This window comes from Periplaneta americana, chromosome 12, assembly GCF_040183065.1.
Source record: "Periplaneta americana isolate PAMFEO1 chromosome 12, P.americana_PAMFEO1_priV1, whole genome shotgun sequence".
Lineage (NCBI taxonomy): Eukaryota > Metazoa > Arthropoda > Insecta > Blattodea > Blattidae > Periplaneta > Periplaneta americana.
Window position 1 is genome coordinate 171,555,671 of NC_091128.1, and position 20,259 is coordinate 171,575,929.

Sequence of the window (20,259 nt, forward strand, 5' to 3'; positions counted from 1 at the left end):
TTGGCTCGAGAGAGCACAAAAATTACAGTTCCTAAGGAAAGACCAAAAGGTATTATTTACTGATAAAATAAGAGATCTACAAAATTTTGTAGTCTCACGATCATTTCAGCACTATCTGTTGGCAGGATAAAATGATTTCACCCTCTACATTTCAAGCTGTACATGCAGCAGCTATACCAAGATGCCATGTCTATTGTTCGAAAGCATAGTAAACCTGACTTTTTTTAACTTTCGCCTACAATCTACAATGACCTGAAATAGCTATTGCTTTACTCCCACATGAAAAACCCACTGATCGTCCTGACATTGTTACTTGCGTTTTCGCGTTGAAACTCAAAAAACTGAAGGTGGATAGGTTCAAGAAAAAGTATTTGGCATAAAAAACATTCAGAGGGAGTATGTTTCATTATTATGGAAGCAAATAACTTTCAAAATGTCTGGTATTCTTCATTGAAAATAAATCTGAAAAATTGTTATTTGAACGTCGAACTTAGTTTGCACCATTTGCTGCACAAGCCACTAGTATTAATATAAAAGTTGGATGTTTTTTAAAGTACATATCAAGAAAGCATAGAGCTCTACCGAAGCACCTTCATGGCATAAGAGGGGATACCTTTATGACAACCTAGATTTTGTTTCTTGTTCCAGGATACGGTGGAGCTCTATCTGGTGTTTTTCCTGTGTTATCTCGTGCTTGTTCCCCTCCAAGTGTATGCTGCCATGAGACAGCACCATCCAGTGACTCGTCTGTTCACTGCCAGTTTGATTCTGGAGTTCCTAGCACTCTGCCTTATTCTGCTGCACGTTCTTAAATTCTCTTTGGATGGAACAGGAATTCATCAACTAGCCGTTGCCGGAGATATCTTAGATATACTATCTCGAGTGAGTATTACATAATTAAGAGAATGTGAACAGCATGAATATTAAAAGGTGCCATGTAATAAGAGAAGAATGTATCTGTCTGTCACATGCAAATCGGTCGGCACTATGTGATGCTCTTGGAAATTACTTTAATTGTGCAAATGCAGCTCTGAGATTTTTATCCAATACAGGACTTGTCAAAGTGATATAGATTTTACTGTTTACCCTCCACCCTTTACATTTGGAGGTTACTTTGGTCGTTTATGTTAGTTTTACTTAAGGTGTTAGATACAGCTTACAGCAGAATTTTTGAAAATATTCAACATTTTTTTCCTCCATTACTGTATCTTGTACAATAATGAAAATTGGTATGTGTAAAGGCTGGTTCACAATAAACCGGGAACGGAAACGACAACGAGAACGAGAACGGAAATAATGTTAAAATAAATGTATTTAATTCTGAGCATTCACAATTAACTATTGTGAATGCTCACATTTAAATACATTTATTTTAACAATATTTCCGTTCTCGTTCTCGTTGTCGTTTCCGTTCCCGGTTTATTGTGGACTAGCCCTAAGACACTGTTGTTCTGCTATATGAAAAAAAAATATTTTTACGGTTCTGTTAACCAGTGTAATTGCTCACTTTTATGATTTTCAACGAATCACCTTGTTATTAATGCATTTGGGTATCTCATTTTAGCGTGACAACGTTTTTCGTGTTCGGATTTTAGCTTATGGTTTTGTTTGTGTTTTTGTTTTGAAATAATTGTTGATGAGGCTGCATATAGCCATAGTTGCTGACGCGCCATTTTTGAACCCCATTATCTTATCTTTCTGTCTATCCGTCCATCTGTCTAATCCACTGCTTTGGACTGTCAGACTGCGAAACTAGCAGCCCTGGGATCGAAGCCTGGTTCGGACAAGTTACCTGGTTGAGGTTTTTTTCTGGGTTTTCCTTCAGCTCATTAAGAGCAAATGCTGGGTAACTTTTGGCGCTGGTGGGCACATTTCATTGTCATTATCACCATCTTCACCTACCCTGCCTATTTCCATATCATATCTTTGTATCATACGAGGTGATCAGAATCCGACCTAATGTGTGCCCCAGTCTAAGAACAAGATTCTTCAACATCATCACCAAAAAGGAGACAGATGCACAAATGGCGACACCCCCATATGCACGGCATTAGCACAAAAAACCTATCTATATCTCTGTGTGTTCATCCGTCCATCTGTGTCTGTCTTCCTATCTGTCCATTGATCCACCTACGCAATCACCTATCTAGACATCCATTTCTCCCTCCCTCTTCCCATCTCTCTTCTGCTTTGCCTTCTCGTCTCCCTCTCCCCTCCATCTCCTTCCTTCTTCATTGTCTCCTCTTCCTTCCCCCTTATATTTTTCTTTCCTTCTACTTGTGTATCTATGTCTGTTACTCGCAACCAATGGACAGTTTAACAATAAAGATATTACAGTGCAACAAACATTAGCGTTTCAGATATTAGAATACTAGGATAAATCCTCATGTTAACTAGAAAACTTATTTATAGCTTTCATCTCGTGTAATTCATTCATTCATAGTGTTCTGGCCAAGGTCTTTCACTGCAAAGCCAGTATTCTCCAGTTTTTCTTATTTTCTGCTTTACTCTTAGTCTCTGCATATGATCCAGATATCTTAATGTCATCTATCATCTGATATCATCTTCTGCCTCGAACTCTTCTCCCGTTCACCATTCCTTCCAGTGCCTCCTTCAGAAGGCAGTTTCTTCTCAACCAACTCGTGTGTAATACAGACGTGGACAAATTATTAACAAAATGGACGATTTTTATGATAATTCTGTTTACAAAATTTGACTTTTCAATTTAGACTACATTTGACAATTTTGGATATTTCCATCATTACAGTAGACAGAAATATGCAAAAATGTCAACTGTAGTTTAAATTGAAGAGTCAAGTTTTGTAAAAATATATAATAAAAGTCTTCAATTTTGCTAATAATTTGTAAATTAGCAAAATTGTCAACTGCATTGAAGAGTCAAATTCTGTAAAAATATAAAACAAAAATCTTCAGTTTTGCTAATAATTTCGAAATATCCAAAATGTCAACTGTAGTACAAATTGAAGAATCGAGTTTTGTAAAAATATAAAACAAAAACCTTCAGTTTTGCTAATAATTTGTAAATATGCAAAAATATCAACTGTAGTCCAAATTGAGGAGTTAAATTTTGAAAAATATACAATACAAATCTTCAATTTTGCTAATAATTTGGAAATACACAAAAATGTCAACTGTAGTTTAAATTGAAGAGTCAAGTTTTGTAAAAATATATAATAAAAGTCTTCAATTTTGCTAATAATTTGTAAATTAGCAAAATTGTCAACTGCATTGAAGAGTCAAATTCTGTAAAAATATAAAACAAAAATCTTCAGTTTTGCTAATAATTTCGAAATATCCAAAATGTCAACTGTAGTACAAATTGAAGAATCGAGTTTTGTAAAAATATAAAACAAAAACCTTCAGTTTTGCTAATAATTTGTAAATATGCAAAAATATCAACTGTAGTCCAAATTGAGGAGTTAAATTTTGAAAAATATACAATACAAATCTTCAATTTTGCTAATAATTTGGAAATACACAAAAATGTCAACTGTAGTCTAAATTGAAGAGTCATATTTTGTAAAAATATATAATAAAAATCTTAAATTTTGCTAATAATTTGGAAATACACAAAAATGTCAACTGTAGTCTAAATTGAAGAGTCATATTTTGTAAAAATATATAATAAAAATCTTAAATTTTGCTAATAATTTGTCCACGTCTGTAGATCTACTTATTTAAAATTCATAAAAATTGTGTAATGGATATAGTATGGAGGGACAGTTTTGTGTAAGAACATAAAAGGAGCAGACATGCGAGTCAGTCTTTGTTCACTACAAATTCCAGTTGCATTGATTGGGATTTAAAGTCAGGTCTCCAGAATGGAAAGTCGATACTGTAGCTGTTCAGTTAGCAGTCTGTTGTTAGTCAACTGTTCGAAGACAAGTCTGAACCTCACAAGGCACCACTTATGAGGCAACTAGGCCAGGAGATAATGGGATATGGTACCAGTTCCTTTCTCCCTCAATTGCGTACATCACTGACTAGTAACATATTACACTAATCAGACTTCAGATGCATACAAACAATAACTGTTCTTTCTCTTACGCATATCGTCAAGTGAGATGTACTGCCTTATAATTTAGAGTTGCTGCATGGAAATTACTATGGCTCAGTTTATTTTGATCATTTATGTGTAATTAATTCAAATTTTCTTATGCAGGAATTGTATTGTTGTCTTTTCATTTTTCGCAGACGACATTCATGTTACTGCTCCTGCTTCTGGCAAAAGGCTGGGCTGTTACAAGACTTGAATTGACTTGGAAGCCCTTGGTGTTTGCTATCTGGTTCCTGTATGGCGTGGTGCACATTCTTCTCTACGTCTGGAATATGGTAAGCAACAAGCAGAGTGCTGTAAAAAGGACATGTGAAGTTTTCCGTAGTTTTACATATATCCGTTTTTATTGTCTCGTGTTTGTACATAAAAATTATTATACATCAAACTCTGGATTATCCGGGTTAACAGGAACTTAAGAATGCACGGATAAATGAAAAATGCTGCTCATCGTCATCAGCTGTAATGCATTGAGTTTCCAGGACCTGTTCTAACTGCAAGGACTCTTCGTCTTCCTATCTTCCATTGGGGTGTCCTCTTTTTCTTTACTCTTGTGTTGAACAATTTTTCACCATTTGTGCAGATTGAATTTGTTTTAATTTTTCCAATATTGCCCATGTTCCATTGCCATACATGATAGCAACTATAGATATTATTTTATAAAATTTTTTTAACGTATCTTCCCTTGTTTTGTTATTATTTTTTAGCCTTCTTACGAGTGTACTTTATCTCACAAAAAAATGTATAACTCTTGACTTGCAAATCAAGATTTCAGGTATAACTCCCTGTAAAGTTGATTTGAATAATTTCGAGGAAAAATTGTTCCGGGGCCGGGCATCGAACCCGGGACCTTTGGTTTAACGTACCAACGCCCTACCAACTGAGCTACCCGGGAACTCTACCCGATACCGATCCAATTTTTCCCTCTATATCCACAGACCTCAAAGTGGGCTGACAACCGTCAAGCAACCAACTTCGAGTGCACATTAACTCCGTGTGACTTAAATTGCGGTTTTCTGTTAACGAACAGTGACATGTATTATGCAAATCAAGCTTTCAGGTATAACTCCCTGTAATGTTGATTTGAATAATTTCGAAGGAAAAATTGTTCCGGGGCCGGGCATCGAACCCGGGACCTTTGGTTTAACGTACCAACGCCCTACCAACTGAGCTACCCGGGAACTCTACCCAACACCGATCCAATTTTTCCCTCTATATCCACAGACCTCAAAGTGGGCTGACAACCGTCAAGCAACCAACTTCGAGTGCACATTAACTCCGTGTGACTTAAATTGTGGTTTTCTGTTAACGAACAGTGACGTGTATTATGCAAATCAAGCTTTCAGGTATAACTCCCTGTAATGTCGATTTGAATAATTTCGAAGGAAAAATTGTTCCGGGGCCGGGCATCGAACCCGGGACCTTTGGTTTAATGTACCAACGCCCTACCAACTGAGCTACCCGGGAACTGTACCCGACACCGATCCAATTTTTCCCTCTATATCCACAGACCTCAAAGTGGGCTGACAACCGTCAAGCAACCAACTTCGAGTGCACATTAACTCCGTGTGACTTAAATTGTGGTTTTCTGTTAACGAACAGTGACATGTATTATGCAAATCAAGCTTTCAGGTATAACTCCCTGTAATGTTGATTTGAATAATTTCGAAGGAAAAATTGTTCCGGGGCCTGGCATTTAACCCGGGACCTTTGGTTTAACGTATGTTGGTTGCTTGACGGTTGTCAGCCCACTTTGAGGTCTGTGGATATAGAGGGAAAAATTGGATCGGTGTCAGGTAGAGTTCCTGGGTAGCTCAGTTGGTAGAGCGTTGGTACGTTAAACCAAAGGTCCTGGGTTCGATGCCCGGCTCCGGAAAAATTTTTCCCCCGAAATTATTCAACTCTTGACTTATTCCACATCTTAAAGCTTAAAATCTATGCAATACAATGAATGATATACAGTGCTGTCATTTTACAAGGAAACTAGATTACAGCGGAACCCCGGCATACACTTTCCTGCGTGTCGTGCTTGCAGCAGCAGGGATCATGTTCTGTTACTATCGGCAAGATTTTGTAGGAATGCTAGAGTCAGGATATTTACGAGCAAATCTCCGAACATATCTTCTATAGTTATCTTTTTTTCACGTAACATTTCACCAAATAAATTCGCTGTTCAACCGTTTACTTCATTTTCCAATCGATTATTTAATACACAAGCGACAGTCACATACGTGTTCCAGTACAGTTCTCAGAAGCAACTCATTGCTGGGATGTTTTGTAGAACTGGCTTCCAACGCTGCGATTGGGAGAGCAGGAAGTCGGCTGGCGACAGAGTGATGTGAAGTTTCCTTGTAAAATGAGAGCACTGTATGTGATATATGATATGAGCTGTATCGGGTAGAAGTCGGGATGGTACCCGCTGTAGGCGATGTCTCAGCGAGATTGAAACTCTTCCCCATATCCTTGGCTTCTGCCCCTATAGTGAGTCCCTTCACAACATCCGTCACCATGCTGTCCATTCTATGCTGGCTGAGGCATTGAAGGAAGTAGGGTTTACAGTCCATCAAGAGGTACAGGGACTAGCCACACAAGGAAGTGTTCGGCGAATTGATATCATTGCCATTAAGAACAACTCGGTATACATTCTCGATCCCACCATCAGATTTGAGACACATGCAGATCAACCGCATGAGGTGGACAGTGAAAAGAAACGAATCTATGAACCAACAATCCCGTTCTTTAAAGATAAATATAGCCTGTCTCACATTGATGTAATAGGTCTGATGGTGGGAGCACGAGTTACCATACCCTCCTTCTTTGTCAGCAAATGTAAAAACCTGGGGATAACACACAGCATTGTGAAGGAAATAGCCATTAGTGCCCTCAAGGATCAGTTCAGATATTGAGAAATCATTTGTATGGGAGTGATAATGGAAATTTGAAGTTATCTTAACTGATGGCTGTTGAATGATTTAGATATTAGTGCCAATAAATCCGTATTATTTTTCTCGCGGTATATGGCATTCAAATCACTCTAACCTATCTGATGATTTTTTTCCCCTTTTCTTAACTGTAAATGAGCACAAACGCTACTTAGGTGTAAATTTTTCTGACATTTTGTATATTCGATTCCCTAACCGTTTCAAATGTATATCATTTTACCTTTTAGGTGTGTTTCCAAATTATATGTAATATGCTTTGTCAAATCTGGCAACCTTTTCATAAGGGAAGCTAAATTTATATTTATATATATCATTTTCTAGTTTGTCCCTTACTCAATTGTTTAATTTTAAATTTCAAAATTAAATTTTATTTTTTATAAGACAGTTTGTGGTTTGGAATTGAACGGATTACATCAGCTTGTCTATGCGGATGACATGAATATGCTAGGAGAAAATCCACAAACAATTAGGGAAAACACGGAAATTTTACTTGAAGCAAGTAAAGCGATCGGTTTGGAAGTAAATCCCGAAAAGACAAAGTATATGATTATGTCTCGTGACCAGAATATTGTACGAAATGGAAATATAAAAATTGGAGATTTATCTTTTGAAGAGGTGGAAAAATTCAAATATCTTGGAGCAACAGTAACAAATATAAATGACACTCGGGAGGAAATTAAACGCATATTCAATATGGGAAATGCCTGTTATTATTCGTTTGAGAAGCTTTTGTTATCCAGTCTGCTGTCAAAAAATCTGAAAGTTAGAATGTATAAAACAGTTATATTACCGGTTGTTCTGTTTGGTTGTGAAACTTGGACTTTCACTTTGAGAGAGGAACAGAGATTAAGGGTGTTTGAGAATAAGGTTCTTAGGAAAATATTTGGGGCTGAAAGGGATGAAGTTACAGGAGAATGGAGAAAGTTACACAACGCAGAACTGCATGCATTGTATTTTTCACCTGACATAATTAGGAACATATTTTGAGATAGATTTTGTCTCACATAATAGTTGAAGTTGACTGCAGTGTGCAGATCTGATTTGATTAGATGTATCGTGCTCCTGTTTCGAACATCTGTCCAATTATTGTTCATGAGATAAAACATCCTTTTTATATGAGCATTACTACTTGGTATGCTTAGAACAAACTAACCAGTCTGCCGCCCTGCCCATCTCAAACGTGGTATGGAAAGGACCTTTGGGGAGGTCGAGACATAGATGGGAGGATAATATTAAAATAGATTTGAGGGAGGTGGGATATGATGGTAGGGACTGGATTAATCTTGCTTAGGATAGGGACCGATAGTGGGCTTACGTGAGGGCGGCAATGAAACTCGGGGTTCTCTAAGTAAGTATGTACCTTACTTAACCAGATTCATAAAATCCACTACTCAGTTGCAATACTTTAAGTCGTTCTAATTGTGATGTTGATTAAAACATTTGAGTTGTGACTAATACATTTCTCTCTGTTTTATGCAGACTGAGGTGGATATAATAGAAGACATAGACGAGTACCAGACTTGGCCCGGTTGGTTGATAATTGTGTTCCGAACCTTGATCATGGTATGGTTCTTGTTTGAGCTGCGCAATACCATGATGTACGAACACAACACACAGAAACTGAACTTCTTCCTTCATTTCGGAGCATCAGCATTGGTGTGGTTCATATATTTACCCATCATTGCACTTATTGCCCTACAGGTATCTGCTCTCTGGAGATTCAAACTTTTACTCGGTAAGTGCACTGCCTTATTAAAGTGTTAAAAAATGTCGTGGGTTTGCTTAAGGTAACCAGGATGTTTAAATCTACTATAAAGTATAGAAGCCCACATTTTGCTCTGTAGCTCATCGACTTTTAAAGCTGTCCATTTGAAATTTCAAGACAGATTAAGAAAACTCCAGTGATGAACATTACCTGTAAATTTTAATATTCAAGTGAACATATAACAATTTTAGTAAAATGTTTTTGATAAAAATCTTATAAAAAAAATTGAGAACACTGAGATTTAAATGCCAATTTTTCTGATAAGCTAAGAGATTTAATTTTCATAACTATATATATTTTTTTTCTTCCCTGAATTAGTCTGGGAATGATATATACATACGAGGGCGATTTCAAAAGTAAGGTCTCCAATTTTTTAACACGGATAAAGATATGTTTATTTTCAATCCTGTTTACATCATTTCAAGCTTGAACATTTATTAATTTTCCTACATAATCGCCATTTTGATCGATGCGTTTTAGTAGGCGTAATGGTAGTTTTTGTATGCCCATGTTATACCATTTCACTGCCATGCCGTTCAGGAAGCTTTGAACTGCATCTTTCACCTTGTCGTCGTTGTTGAAGCACATTCCGGATAAATATTCTTTCAACTTCGGAAACAATCACTGGGTGCCAAATCTGGACTGTAGGGTGGATGTGTGATGATGTCCCATCCAAACTGTTGCAGGAGAGCGACGGTTTTGTGGGCAGCATGGAGTCGAGCGTTGTTGTGGAGAATGATTACACCCTTGCTCAACGTTCCTCTTCTCCAGTTCTGAATCGCCTGCCTGAGTTTTGTCAGTGTTTATTGTGGTCCCAGTAACCATGAAGTCGATCAACAATACCCCCTTTCGATCCCGATCCTAAAACACAATTGCTATGACTTCACTGGCAAACTGTGCTTGCTTCAATTTTTGTGGCTTAGGCAAAGAGGAATGCAGCCACTGACGTGATTGTTGTTTGGTCTCAGGTGTGAAGTGGTATGCCTAGGTTTCGTCGCCCATGACAATCGAGTCCAAAAAGTTATCCCTTTTTGTCTGCATAGCAGCGGAGAAATTCACGGGCAGAATCCACTCGTTGCAGTTTGTGGTCTTCTTTGAGCATTCGTGGGACCCATCTTGCGTACAACTTCCGATATTGCAACTTGTCCGTCAAAATCCGATAAATGGTGGTTCGAGAAACCTGAGGAATCGAAATGCAGAGATCATCTAGAGAGACCCGCCGATCTTTAAGCATGGTTTGCTCAACTTTCGCGACTGTCTCCCTCTTCGTTTTTCGTCGTGAATGTCAGTACGACCACATGCAAACTCCCTACACCATTTGCGGACGTTTTTGACATCCATGCACGACTCGCCATACACTTCCGTCAATTTATAATGAATGTCAATCGGTGTATTGCCTATTGCATTCAAAAACCGAATAACCGCGCGAACTTCGCGGTAGTGCTAAGCGGGAGCTCCATTCCATAAGGCTGCAAAGCCAAGACTAAGCATCTGATCTCTGTGTGCGCATGCTTGGATGGAGTGGGGGAAACGACATACGCAACAGTGTTGCCAAGAGCCGCACAAATAGTTCCACAGCGCTTTGGAGACCTTCCCGCAAAATTGCAAAAAAAAAAAAAAAAAGTTCTGTACAAAACTTATTATAATTAACAATACATTCCAAGTTCTTTTATGTTCTTTACTACAATAGTTCAACTTATTGTTTATGTAAGAAAAATTCTCCCCCTCTTAAGCAACAACCCCTCTAAAAGATTATTGTTACATGAAACTATCAGTATCATTTAATACAGATTTCACTGTACAATATTAATATCACGAATATTACCATATTCGTTTACATCATTATATTACCTAACCTAACCTATCTGTACTGTCTATTATAATTGGGGCTTTGCCCTGTTATATACATAAATAAATAAATATTAGCCTCCTGCCCCTTGGAGTCACTAGCGTCACCAGGTTTCTGCTAGCTCAGGGCTGGGCAGCAAGAGCGGATTCTACTCTCTCACTGGGAGCCATATGATTTCTCTTCATCCCCTTTCTTCCCCACCGAACACAGCGCAGCGTTGATTCAGTGACGGATGAATATTTAGCGTCCCCGTTTAGAGACTGGATCCGCTCCCGATGCCCAGCCCTGTGCTAGGTGGCAAGTTCGCATAGAAAATTTAACACAATGTGCCTACTGTATATATATTCTACTTATACTGTGGCTTAATTCTTGAGGCATGTTTTATATTATTAAAAATGTAACTTTTTAGACACTAAAACGTGTGGATTGTGGTCTCCCCAACTGATTGCAGGAATAACGTACTCTGCGGACTGTCTAGCGTACTGTGTGATGACTCATCTCCTGTGGCCGACGAGGAGCGAGCAGTACTTCCTGCTGGCCGAGGACATGGACCTCAGCGACGAATTAGATGAATTCAACGAGGCACCACATGTGATTAACAACTACATCGCACTGAACAGCCACCACCACCACCGCCTCCATCACCACCACAGTGTTAACTCCGAACCGCCCGACCTCACTAAAGTCATCACGTGAATCAGCTTGTGGAGGGTCGTGACATTCGCGTGCCACATCTCTGTGTTTAATAATTTGTTAAAGGAGAATCCAGAAGGGTTTATTCTAGAATAAATATTACGGTAATATTGTTGGGGATTTCAGTCACACCAACAAATTTAAACTTTTGTCATATATCTTGAGATATTAGTCACTGGAAAACTTGTCTCCTAGGTTCAAAGGTTTTTCTTTTCATACCATATTGTTACGATTTATTTACATGTGTATTTCGCCTTCATGTTTCATTTTTAATTTTATTTAAAAAATGAGAAAGAAAGGCACTCAGGAAAACCTCACTATTTCAAGCTTCAAGATAATTGTACAAACCCCTCTGTGGAAGTTATGCAAATAATAATAATATTATTAATAATAATGTAATAAACTTGTGTATGTGTAGACTTTACAGTTGTAGATGCTCATGATCTTTTCAGTGTTTTCCTCAACATCTTGTTAACCTTTTGGTATGTATCGATAAACAAATAATGGCAGGAAATGTTAATTCCTCCTTTCCATATTTTTCATTTTCTTTAAAATTTCATTTCTTCATCTACAATATTGCGTACGTTTATTTTTCACGACTTTTATGTATTATTTCTGGTTAAACGAAAATATTCCTATGATAATGGACTTCATTCATGTTGCCTCATTTTTGTTGTTGTATTCTTATTTTGTTGTTATTATCATCATCGCCACCATCACCATTGTTGTTGTTATTATTATTGTTATTACTACTACTACTACCACCACCACCATTATTATTATTATTATTATAGCTATTGTTATTATTATTGTTGTTATTATTTAAAGCTTCTGCTGCTTTTTATATAATTTTTATAATCAGATTTTTATTTTTATTGACATCTTTCTTAATTCACAATTGATATGTTCTGTATTTTATTTTCAGTCTCAGTTTTCTTCTCTGAGTTACACAGAAATTGTAATTACTGAACAATTGTTAGGAGAAACTGCAACTGACATTGGCGGACTGGAGTCTTACGTAGCATGACTAAACCATGTTTAACATGCAACGTATTTCATAATTCTTAGTCATACTACATCATATGCAAGGATTCATATACGCTTCACAATTTCATACTGAATATCACCATTTGACGATCATGATGGCTACTTGGCCTTACCTTGAAATCAGTGGCGCCAACTTTTGTAAAATATTGGGTGGGTTCAGACACTTTAGTTATATGTTAGCCTAAATAAATCTCATAAATAATAATGATAATAATAACACGAATTATTGGGTGGGTTCGGGCCCCACTGGCCCATATAAGTTGGCGCTACTGTTTGAAATTAAACTTTTCATGAATTACATTAAAAAAATTACTGGTAACAAACCTTAAAGAACCTCAGAATCTTTAATAAAAAATCATTGAGTCCGAAATTATTGTTCGAATTAAGTATGTCTTCAATTAAGTCAACGAAAACAAGAAACTTGAGTTCATTAATTCTACAAGTGAAAATTGAATCAATTTTACACTATAAGGTACCAGAAATTGTTTACAAATTGTTGAGGTTTTCCTGTATTGCACATAACTTTCATCATATACTGTATCCCCCACCAAATAGTTAAATTTGTATACGAGTACATGAAATTACACATATTATGTGTATTTGGGCAACTTCTTTTCAGAGTTAAGAAAATCCTTGTCATCCTGTGATGTTGATTTAACTTCGTGGCTTCTAATTGGCCACTTCAAATGATTATGCTGCTCTTTTGTATATTGATACGAATTATCTTGTCGATATCATGTTTTTTAAAGCACATCTCTCTATATTGTGCTATTCTCTTGCCATATTTCTTTGATTATATACATTTTTATATTGTTCATTGTGTCTGATACCAATATTATAATATAATTCTCGACTGAAGAAATAATCTTTCGTTTATGTACGTACATACCCTCAGTTTACAACCAAAACACATTAAGTCAAAAATATTACTTCTGAGAAAAAAGTGCTTGAACTTTTTATTGTTTCAATCTAGAGTGGAATATTATATCTCACATTTAAAAATGTTAAGTAAACAATATCTGCATCAGTACCACGTTATATTTCATATTATAGTGACCTTAATATAATGTCCAAGAATGTTACATAATTTCCTATTTTGTATTATAAAAATAGTACTAAAAATGCGAAGAATTTGTTTGTGCAGTTATTTTTCGAAGTTAAGCGATTTTGTAATCTGAAGCTCGGAGACACGAGTCTATGACTTTAATACACTCTGAACAGAGTATAGCAGTGTGTAGAATCACTGGACTGATTATAACCACTGTTTTGCAAAGTCGATAAAATGGCTTTTGCACATTTAGGTTATACTATTCTAACTTGCAGCTATCCTGATATAGGGGATATAAAGTTTTTATACATAAAAGTGGTTACACTTGTTACATATCAGTAGATTGTGTATCTGTTTTGTAGTTAACAATTATCGTCTGTGGTGTACTTAAGGAGACACTAATAGAAACTTTTGAAATCCCTATCTACAAAACGTAAACCATTTTCTTTTTACTGTCTAGAATAAGGGTATCCTTAACATTATGCAAAGCATTCCAGAAGCAACTGAATACTACTTACTTTCATAGTATTATTACAGATGTGTAGGTGTTTGTATCAGTATTTTGCCTTTTAAAAGTGAGTAAAGGCTACCATATTGTTTATCTTCTGTTCACAAATTAATTGCTTTTTATGTAGAGTACATTGTTAAAGATTTCAATTTGTATGAGGTACTTCTGTAAGAATTACGCACAAATATTGTTGACTTTGGTGCTATAAATCGTTTATTCATTTGTAAGACGTTTTAAACTCTTCTGGGTTTCCCTATAAGCAGATTGTTTAGTAGCAGTCTTCTCCTGAATTAGAAATTCGCTGGAAAAACATCAGCATAACGTAATTTATGAATAACTTACTTTTTAACTCTTACATAAGGTTTATTACATGCATTCCAGTATTAAAACGTAATTACGTAATGGTCACTGATGTAATTTACGATTCTAAACTCTGTTCCCTTACAGTAGAAGAGTTATGCCAATTGTAATTTTTGTATTATATATATTTTTTTCGCTGTATACTGTATTATGTGAAATTTATATACGAAATGCAATAAACAATGTTTGTCTTCTCATTTGAGTTCTCAGTAACATTTTTCGAAGTTTCTCTTCATGTCATATTACGAAATATGTGCAGTAGCCACTTTTTTAGGGCAAGTAAGATGTCTCCCGACTTCTTCCTGATAAAAATGTTCATTTCTCTCTATAAAATCAAGAGTTACATCCAGAAAATAATTAGTAACACATTGCTATGTCTTTTACTTCTCAAATAAATAAATAAATGTTGCTTTTCAAAATATTGTGCTAGTGTTTATAATACAATTAATGTTCAGTTATTGATTCCGACAAATTTGGTGATATTACAAGCCTGAGAAAATAAATTGTGTTGGCTTCTCTTCTCTTACAACAGTTTCACAGCATATACGGATAACATCAACTTTGTTGGCAAAACTGAACGTCTAAAATGTTGCAGTAAGGACTTTGAAGTGGATGAATTTTATTCGGTACACTGTTTTTAATTTATTTTCAGTTTAACAGATTTTTTTAAACAATTGTCTTTGTATTATTTTTTGTTTGCTTATATTTAATCACAAAATCACGATTTTTATGTTTTTATGTAACTATATTTACACTGGTTACATTTCTCATGTGCTGTGCAGTAAATCGATTGATCTTGTAAGTGTGATGTTAGTGGATAACTTTATGAATAATACATACTCGTCGCGTGATGTAGTGTTGTGGTCTTAGGCATCATGCCTGGGCTCACGTTATGAATGCATGCTGGTTCCTAATGGAGGAAAAAATTCTCATGAAATTTCTGCCAGTGTATGGGACTGGTGGCCACACAGTATTGTGGTGAATTTTGGGAACCACGATAGGTAGTGAAGTCTGGGTTTGAAAACCAGCTATAAAAGCTGGGGGAATCATCACGCTAAACACACATTACCCCTGTTCTGGTTGGATGATCATTCACTTCTGCTGAGGAATGTAGACATGAGACCAACAGTCATCTGGTTGGCCTTAGTCTTCATGGGCTGTCATGCCAGGATAGAGATTATTTAAATGAATGTTGTTGTTGTTATTATTATTATTATTATTATTATTATTATTATTATTATTTCCCTTCAAGTAACAGATGCTAGTAGTCTCTTACTGTATTTAGGAAACAAACGAAAAAGATGGCAAGAAACTCGTAGAATCCCTATAATGTTGTGTGATTTCTAATAATAATCATAGGCTCCTGTTTGATGAGAATCATCTTAGCATAATAAAAAGAATTTGAAATTTTTTTAATGGATACTATAATCATTGCAAGAAAATAAATGTAGCATTCGCTGCTCAAGCCACTAGTATTATCTTGCATGTAATACATATACGATGATATTCAAACTTCATTTATTTTTCTAATACTAGTGACAGACTACAGTCACTAATTGCGATTATCGACCTACTCGTGATTGTAGTGTACCAATGTCCCAATCGCAGTCAGAAGCTTAATCCAAGCACAGCCCAGTGGACGAAAGTAACATTTTAATAAACTTTGATTTTGAATCGCCTTGATATTTTGAAGTTTTCTATTATTTAGGAAGTGATGATAGCTGCTGCTGTGAAATTTTACCTCTTCCATTGTATTATATGGAAGAGGAAAGAAAACGAAGTGAATGGGTAGAAAATTACATACATCTACTATTAGACATATTTGAGAAATTTAATGCAGATATGAGAAAAGTAAAAAGAAATATAGTAACAAATGGCAGACGAATTATTCATTTATGAAGAGCAACAGAAGGCTGCTGAAAGATGTTACATTTCAATATATATGTCTTGGATTAATTGATTTTTTTTTTTTTTTTTTGCAGATTTTTAATTTGAATCGCCATGACGATGACATTGTTGAGGTTAGAGTTCATTTTAAAAATATATTTTATTACAAAATAATATAAGTAGTAAGTCTAATGATATAAATTATATAGATTATAAAACTTCTTTCCAAAATAATATAAATAGTAATGGTATAAATTGTATCAGTTTAGATTATGATTCTCTTAATCATTATTTATTAATGTTTGTGATATAGCAAACGTGACAGTGGTGCTTGTTTTGGAGTCAATGTTGGTCATACTGCTAATGATTTTTGCTGATTTTAGGTGTATTATTTCATACTACAGTAAATTTTATAGATGAACAAAGCAAAATATAACTAGACTGAGTTTTAGGAGTGAATAAATTAAACATATCTTAATTATTTTTGTGTTAGCAACTTTTGTTCTTTACTTCCCAAAAAGTTAAGTATGTTGAACATTTTAGTTCACTAAACATGCGAAGTTGCTAGATGTAAGTATGATTGGGATGGGGGTGAGTTTGTCACTGCTCATTGTTCTAAAAATATCAACTTAAATTTTACTCTTATATTAATCCTAACAGAATTCTATAATTAAATCACTAGGATTTACATAAACTGTACCATAACTGACATATTGTATTACTATGTATCTGCTTTTCAAAACACGTGACTTTTTACTGTATCACAGTACTTTTTTTTTCTGGTGGAACGCGCCTTTTTGTTTTATTTTTCATCATGAAACCCGAGAAATGCGTTAATAATTAATTTTTCTTTGTACTTTGCTTAGGTCTTGAAAGTCTTAATGTTGGGCGAAAAGAGAGTTAAAAATGATGAAATTCTCGTTCACTGGATAGCAATCATCACCCAGTTATTATATTATATTCTGCACAGAGTTCCTCCGCCTTTTTCTCCAGAAGAAAAGCACTGCTGTATCATTAGGTCGACATTTTTAAGAGGAATTCTTTTAACTACAATGCAGTAATCGTACAACATTGTCTCACCCTCATTTCTCCTACAAACTCTTAGTGACTTCTCATGGTGCAAGATCTATATATCCATGGAAGCACGCCTGAAGTAGGGCTTTTAAGTTGCAAATTAAACTTCTTTGTTAAAAATACCAGTACTGTTTTTATTAGCACATATGATATACAGATCAGAAAAATATACATAAACTTACGAGTAATATTTTCAGTATCTTTTAATTTTTCAATACTGGTATGCATGTATTTATAATAGAAGTTGTATGCACGTAAAGTTACATAATCCTTCGAGTTTAAACTTGGCTATACACTGTATTGCCTTCCTATGAATCATAGATTGCTGTGTGCAGCATTTATGAATTCAATGTGATAGTTGTGTGATCGAAAGTTGACACTATCTGAACATTACATGTGTTGGAGTAGGCATGGACAGCACATGGATATTTTATACACAACATTGTATTTTCCAGTCATCTGTATATTGTTTCATTTTCATGTATCTTTTGCACGTTTTTGTGATTAATAAGACTGCTTGGTGTTGTAAGAAGGTGTTACATGTAATATGGTGCAATATAAGTAGACAATAGTTTAGTGCAGTACTAGTGTAATTTTTAATCTGTTGAACCATTTCAGTTAAAAACAAACGTGAAGGTAATTCATCAGAATGTAACGAAATGTTCTGTATACGCAACTTTTGGTGGCCAATCGGTATGGCATAGTGGAAGTTTGGAACATTATTGAATATTTGAATAATTTCAAGGGAAAAATTGTTCTGGGGCCGGGTATCGATCCCGGGACCTCTGGTTGAACATACCAGCGCTCTTACCCACTGAGCTACCTGGGAACTCCACCCGACACCGTCTCAACTTTTCCCTTTATATCCACACGACTCGCGTGGGCTGACGAAACGCCAGAGACCCACATCGAGTGCACACAATCTCTGTGTGACTTGGAATTGTGGTTTTCTGTTAACGTACACAGTGACGAAACTGTTTCGAAACACGGGATCAATACCCGGCCCCGGAACAATTTTTCCCTTGAAATTATTCAAATCTGCTTTCCTGGGATCGATACCAGGCCCCGGAACAATTTTTCCCTTGAAATTATTCAAATCTGCTTTACCCCGGGATTGATACCCTGCCCCGGAACAATTTTTTCCCTTGAAATTATTCAAATCTGCTTTACAGGGAGCTTCACCTGAAAGACTAGATTTGCATTATTGAATATTCTTTCTATGACATACGCTCCCAAAACCATAGTGAAATTACTTGTATGGTTGCCCAACTGTGGTGACATCTGGCTACAATGTCATCTTTTTTAAAGCATATCTGTCATTAGTCTTTCTGAGCTAAAACCACCGCCTGCTTGAACGCATGTTGGCTGCTTATACTGCCTTCTCATAAGACCATTCTAACAATGCTTTCATTGAAATGGTAGGTGGCAGCACCAAAAGTACTATGTTCATCCATATGTCTTCTTCAAATTATGAAAAAACATTGTTCTATCTATTTTGTGCCAGTGTGTTGGGAGTAATAACTATTAGAAACTCTTGTGGATAAATTCGTGAAACCTCTACTTAGTAATGTAAGGAAGTTTCACACAGAAAACGTTTTCCTGTTTTCTTGTTCTTTCAAGAGCAAAGAATATAATGGATTAACGAAGAGGAAGAAGAAGCTATTAGAGTCACGAAAGAAAGTAATAATCACCAGGGGCGTATTTTGCGGGCTACTGGGGCTACCGGCGGTAGCCCAAGGAAATTACAAAAGAAAAAGTTTATAATATAACATAATGTAATAATTTTGTATTATTAGTTTTACCATAGTAATTAAAATTAAAGTAATTGTTAGATATATTTTGTGTAATAATAGGGTCAGCGGTAGCCCAAACCCTTTAACCAGTATACGCCTCTGATAATCACATACTACAAACATAGAGCATAGGACCTATATCCACAAGCAATTTCACTGGCCGGTAGGAGCTGCCATCTAGCGACCATTTTTTCTATTTATGTTACATGTTTGACCATTGAATGAGCACGCAGTATAAGCAGCCAATGGATGCATTCTAGCAGGAGAGAGAACAGAAATTTCCATTCATTTGTTTGTTCCAGCCGCAGCTCATGCTCTTAGTAAGTTAGTGTGCTACACTTACTGCAGATTGATACTATTTTTATTGAATATGTCCAATTGTTTTGTTATGTAATAATTTATGTTAAACGTTTCCTAAACACATGCTCTTTTTTCATATTATGTTTATCATTATACACGATGTTAGAGGATTACGATAAATGAAAATATTGTAACTTTAAAATTCAAAACAATAATGTAGTTTTATTCTCACAACAATAACTCTTCACTTTCTACAATTTAATTCTACTCCCGTCAACAATGGGATTTGCTCTCCACACAGCAACACAGTATTCGTTATTGCACTCCACAGACGACAATGACAATTTACTTGGATTATTGAGAACAACAATGAACTGTTAATTTTAACTAATGTTCACAAAGCACTATTTACAAATCAGAACTGTCAGTTTTCAGTTCTTCTAGCTCAGTCACTCGAGTTCACAGTATCTCGAACCCCAGACCTTAGAGACAGTCCACTGAACTTCGAACTCAGGTCCCTCCAACTGCGGTCCACTGCACTCGAACTCAGGTCTTCGGATGCTCACACAGTTGCGGACACACACTCAAGTCGAACTCCGGTACACAAGACTGGCTGGCTTGCTGTTCACTGACTGTAACAACACTGACTGACTGACTGCGTCTTCTCTTTTATAACCAAACCATAGTTTCTGGAGTGTTCGCGATCTCGATATCTCCCGTCTCTGCCGCAGTCGCTCTCTCCCCTTTCTCCTCTGTGCCATAGCACATGCCCCAGGAAGCAGATGCGCACGCAACCCGCCCAAAACACGGCCGACTTAGCCCTTCCTCCATCGGTCGTGAGATCGAATCTCACGTGGCCGTCACAATATTTTTTTAAGTAATAAAGGGCAGTGGAAAGAACAAAAATTCTACATTGTT

The 20,259-nt window shown here is 36.1% G+C and overlaps 1 protein-coding gene and 1 non-coding gene across 2 annotated transcripts in view; one reads left to right on the plus strand and one right to left on the minus strand.

The window, feature by feature from the left end:
* Nucleotides 1–14,484, plus strand: part of LOC138711179 (integral membrane protein GPR180) — a 27,247-nt gene extending 12,763 nt beyond the window's left edge. Inside the window, exons 3-6 of the mRNA XM_069842543.1 lie at nt 649–882; nt 4,216–4,353; nt 8,497–8,752; nt 11,083–14,484. Of these exons, the coding sequence (XP_069698644.1) occupies nt 649–882; nt 4,216–4,353; nt 8,497–8,752; nt 11,083–11,327 (873 nt within the window). The 3' untranslated portion in view covers nt 11,328–14,484. The remainder of the gene's footprint in view (nt 1–648; nt 883–4,215; nt 4,354–8,496; nt 8,753–11,082) is intronic.
* TRNAN-AUU (transfer RNA asparagine (anticodon AUU)) lies at nt 5,470–5,542 on the minus strand. The gene has a single exon. It is a non-coding gene; the product is annotated as a tRNA-Asn (tRNA).
* Nucleotides 14,485–20,259: the final 5,775 nt, after the last annotated feature.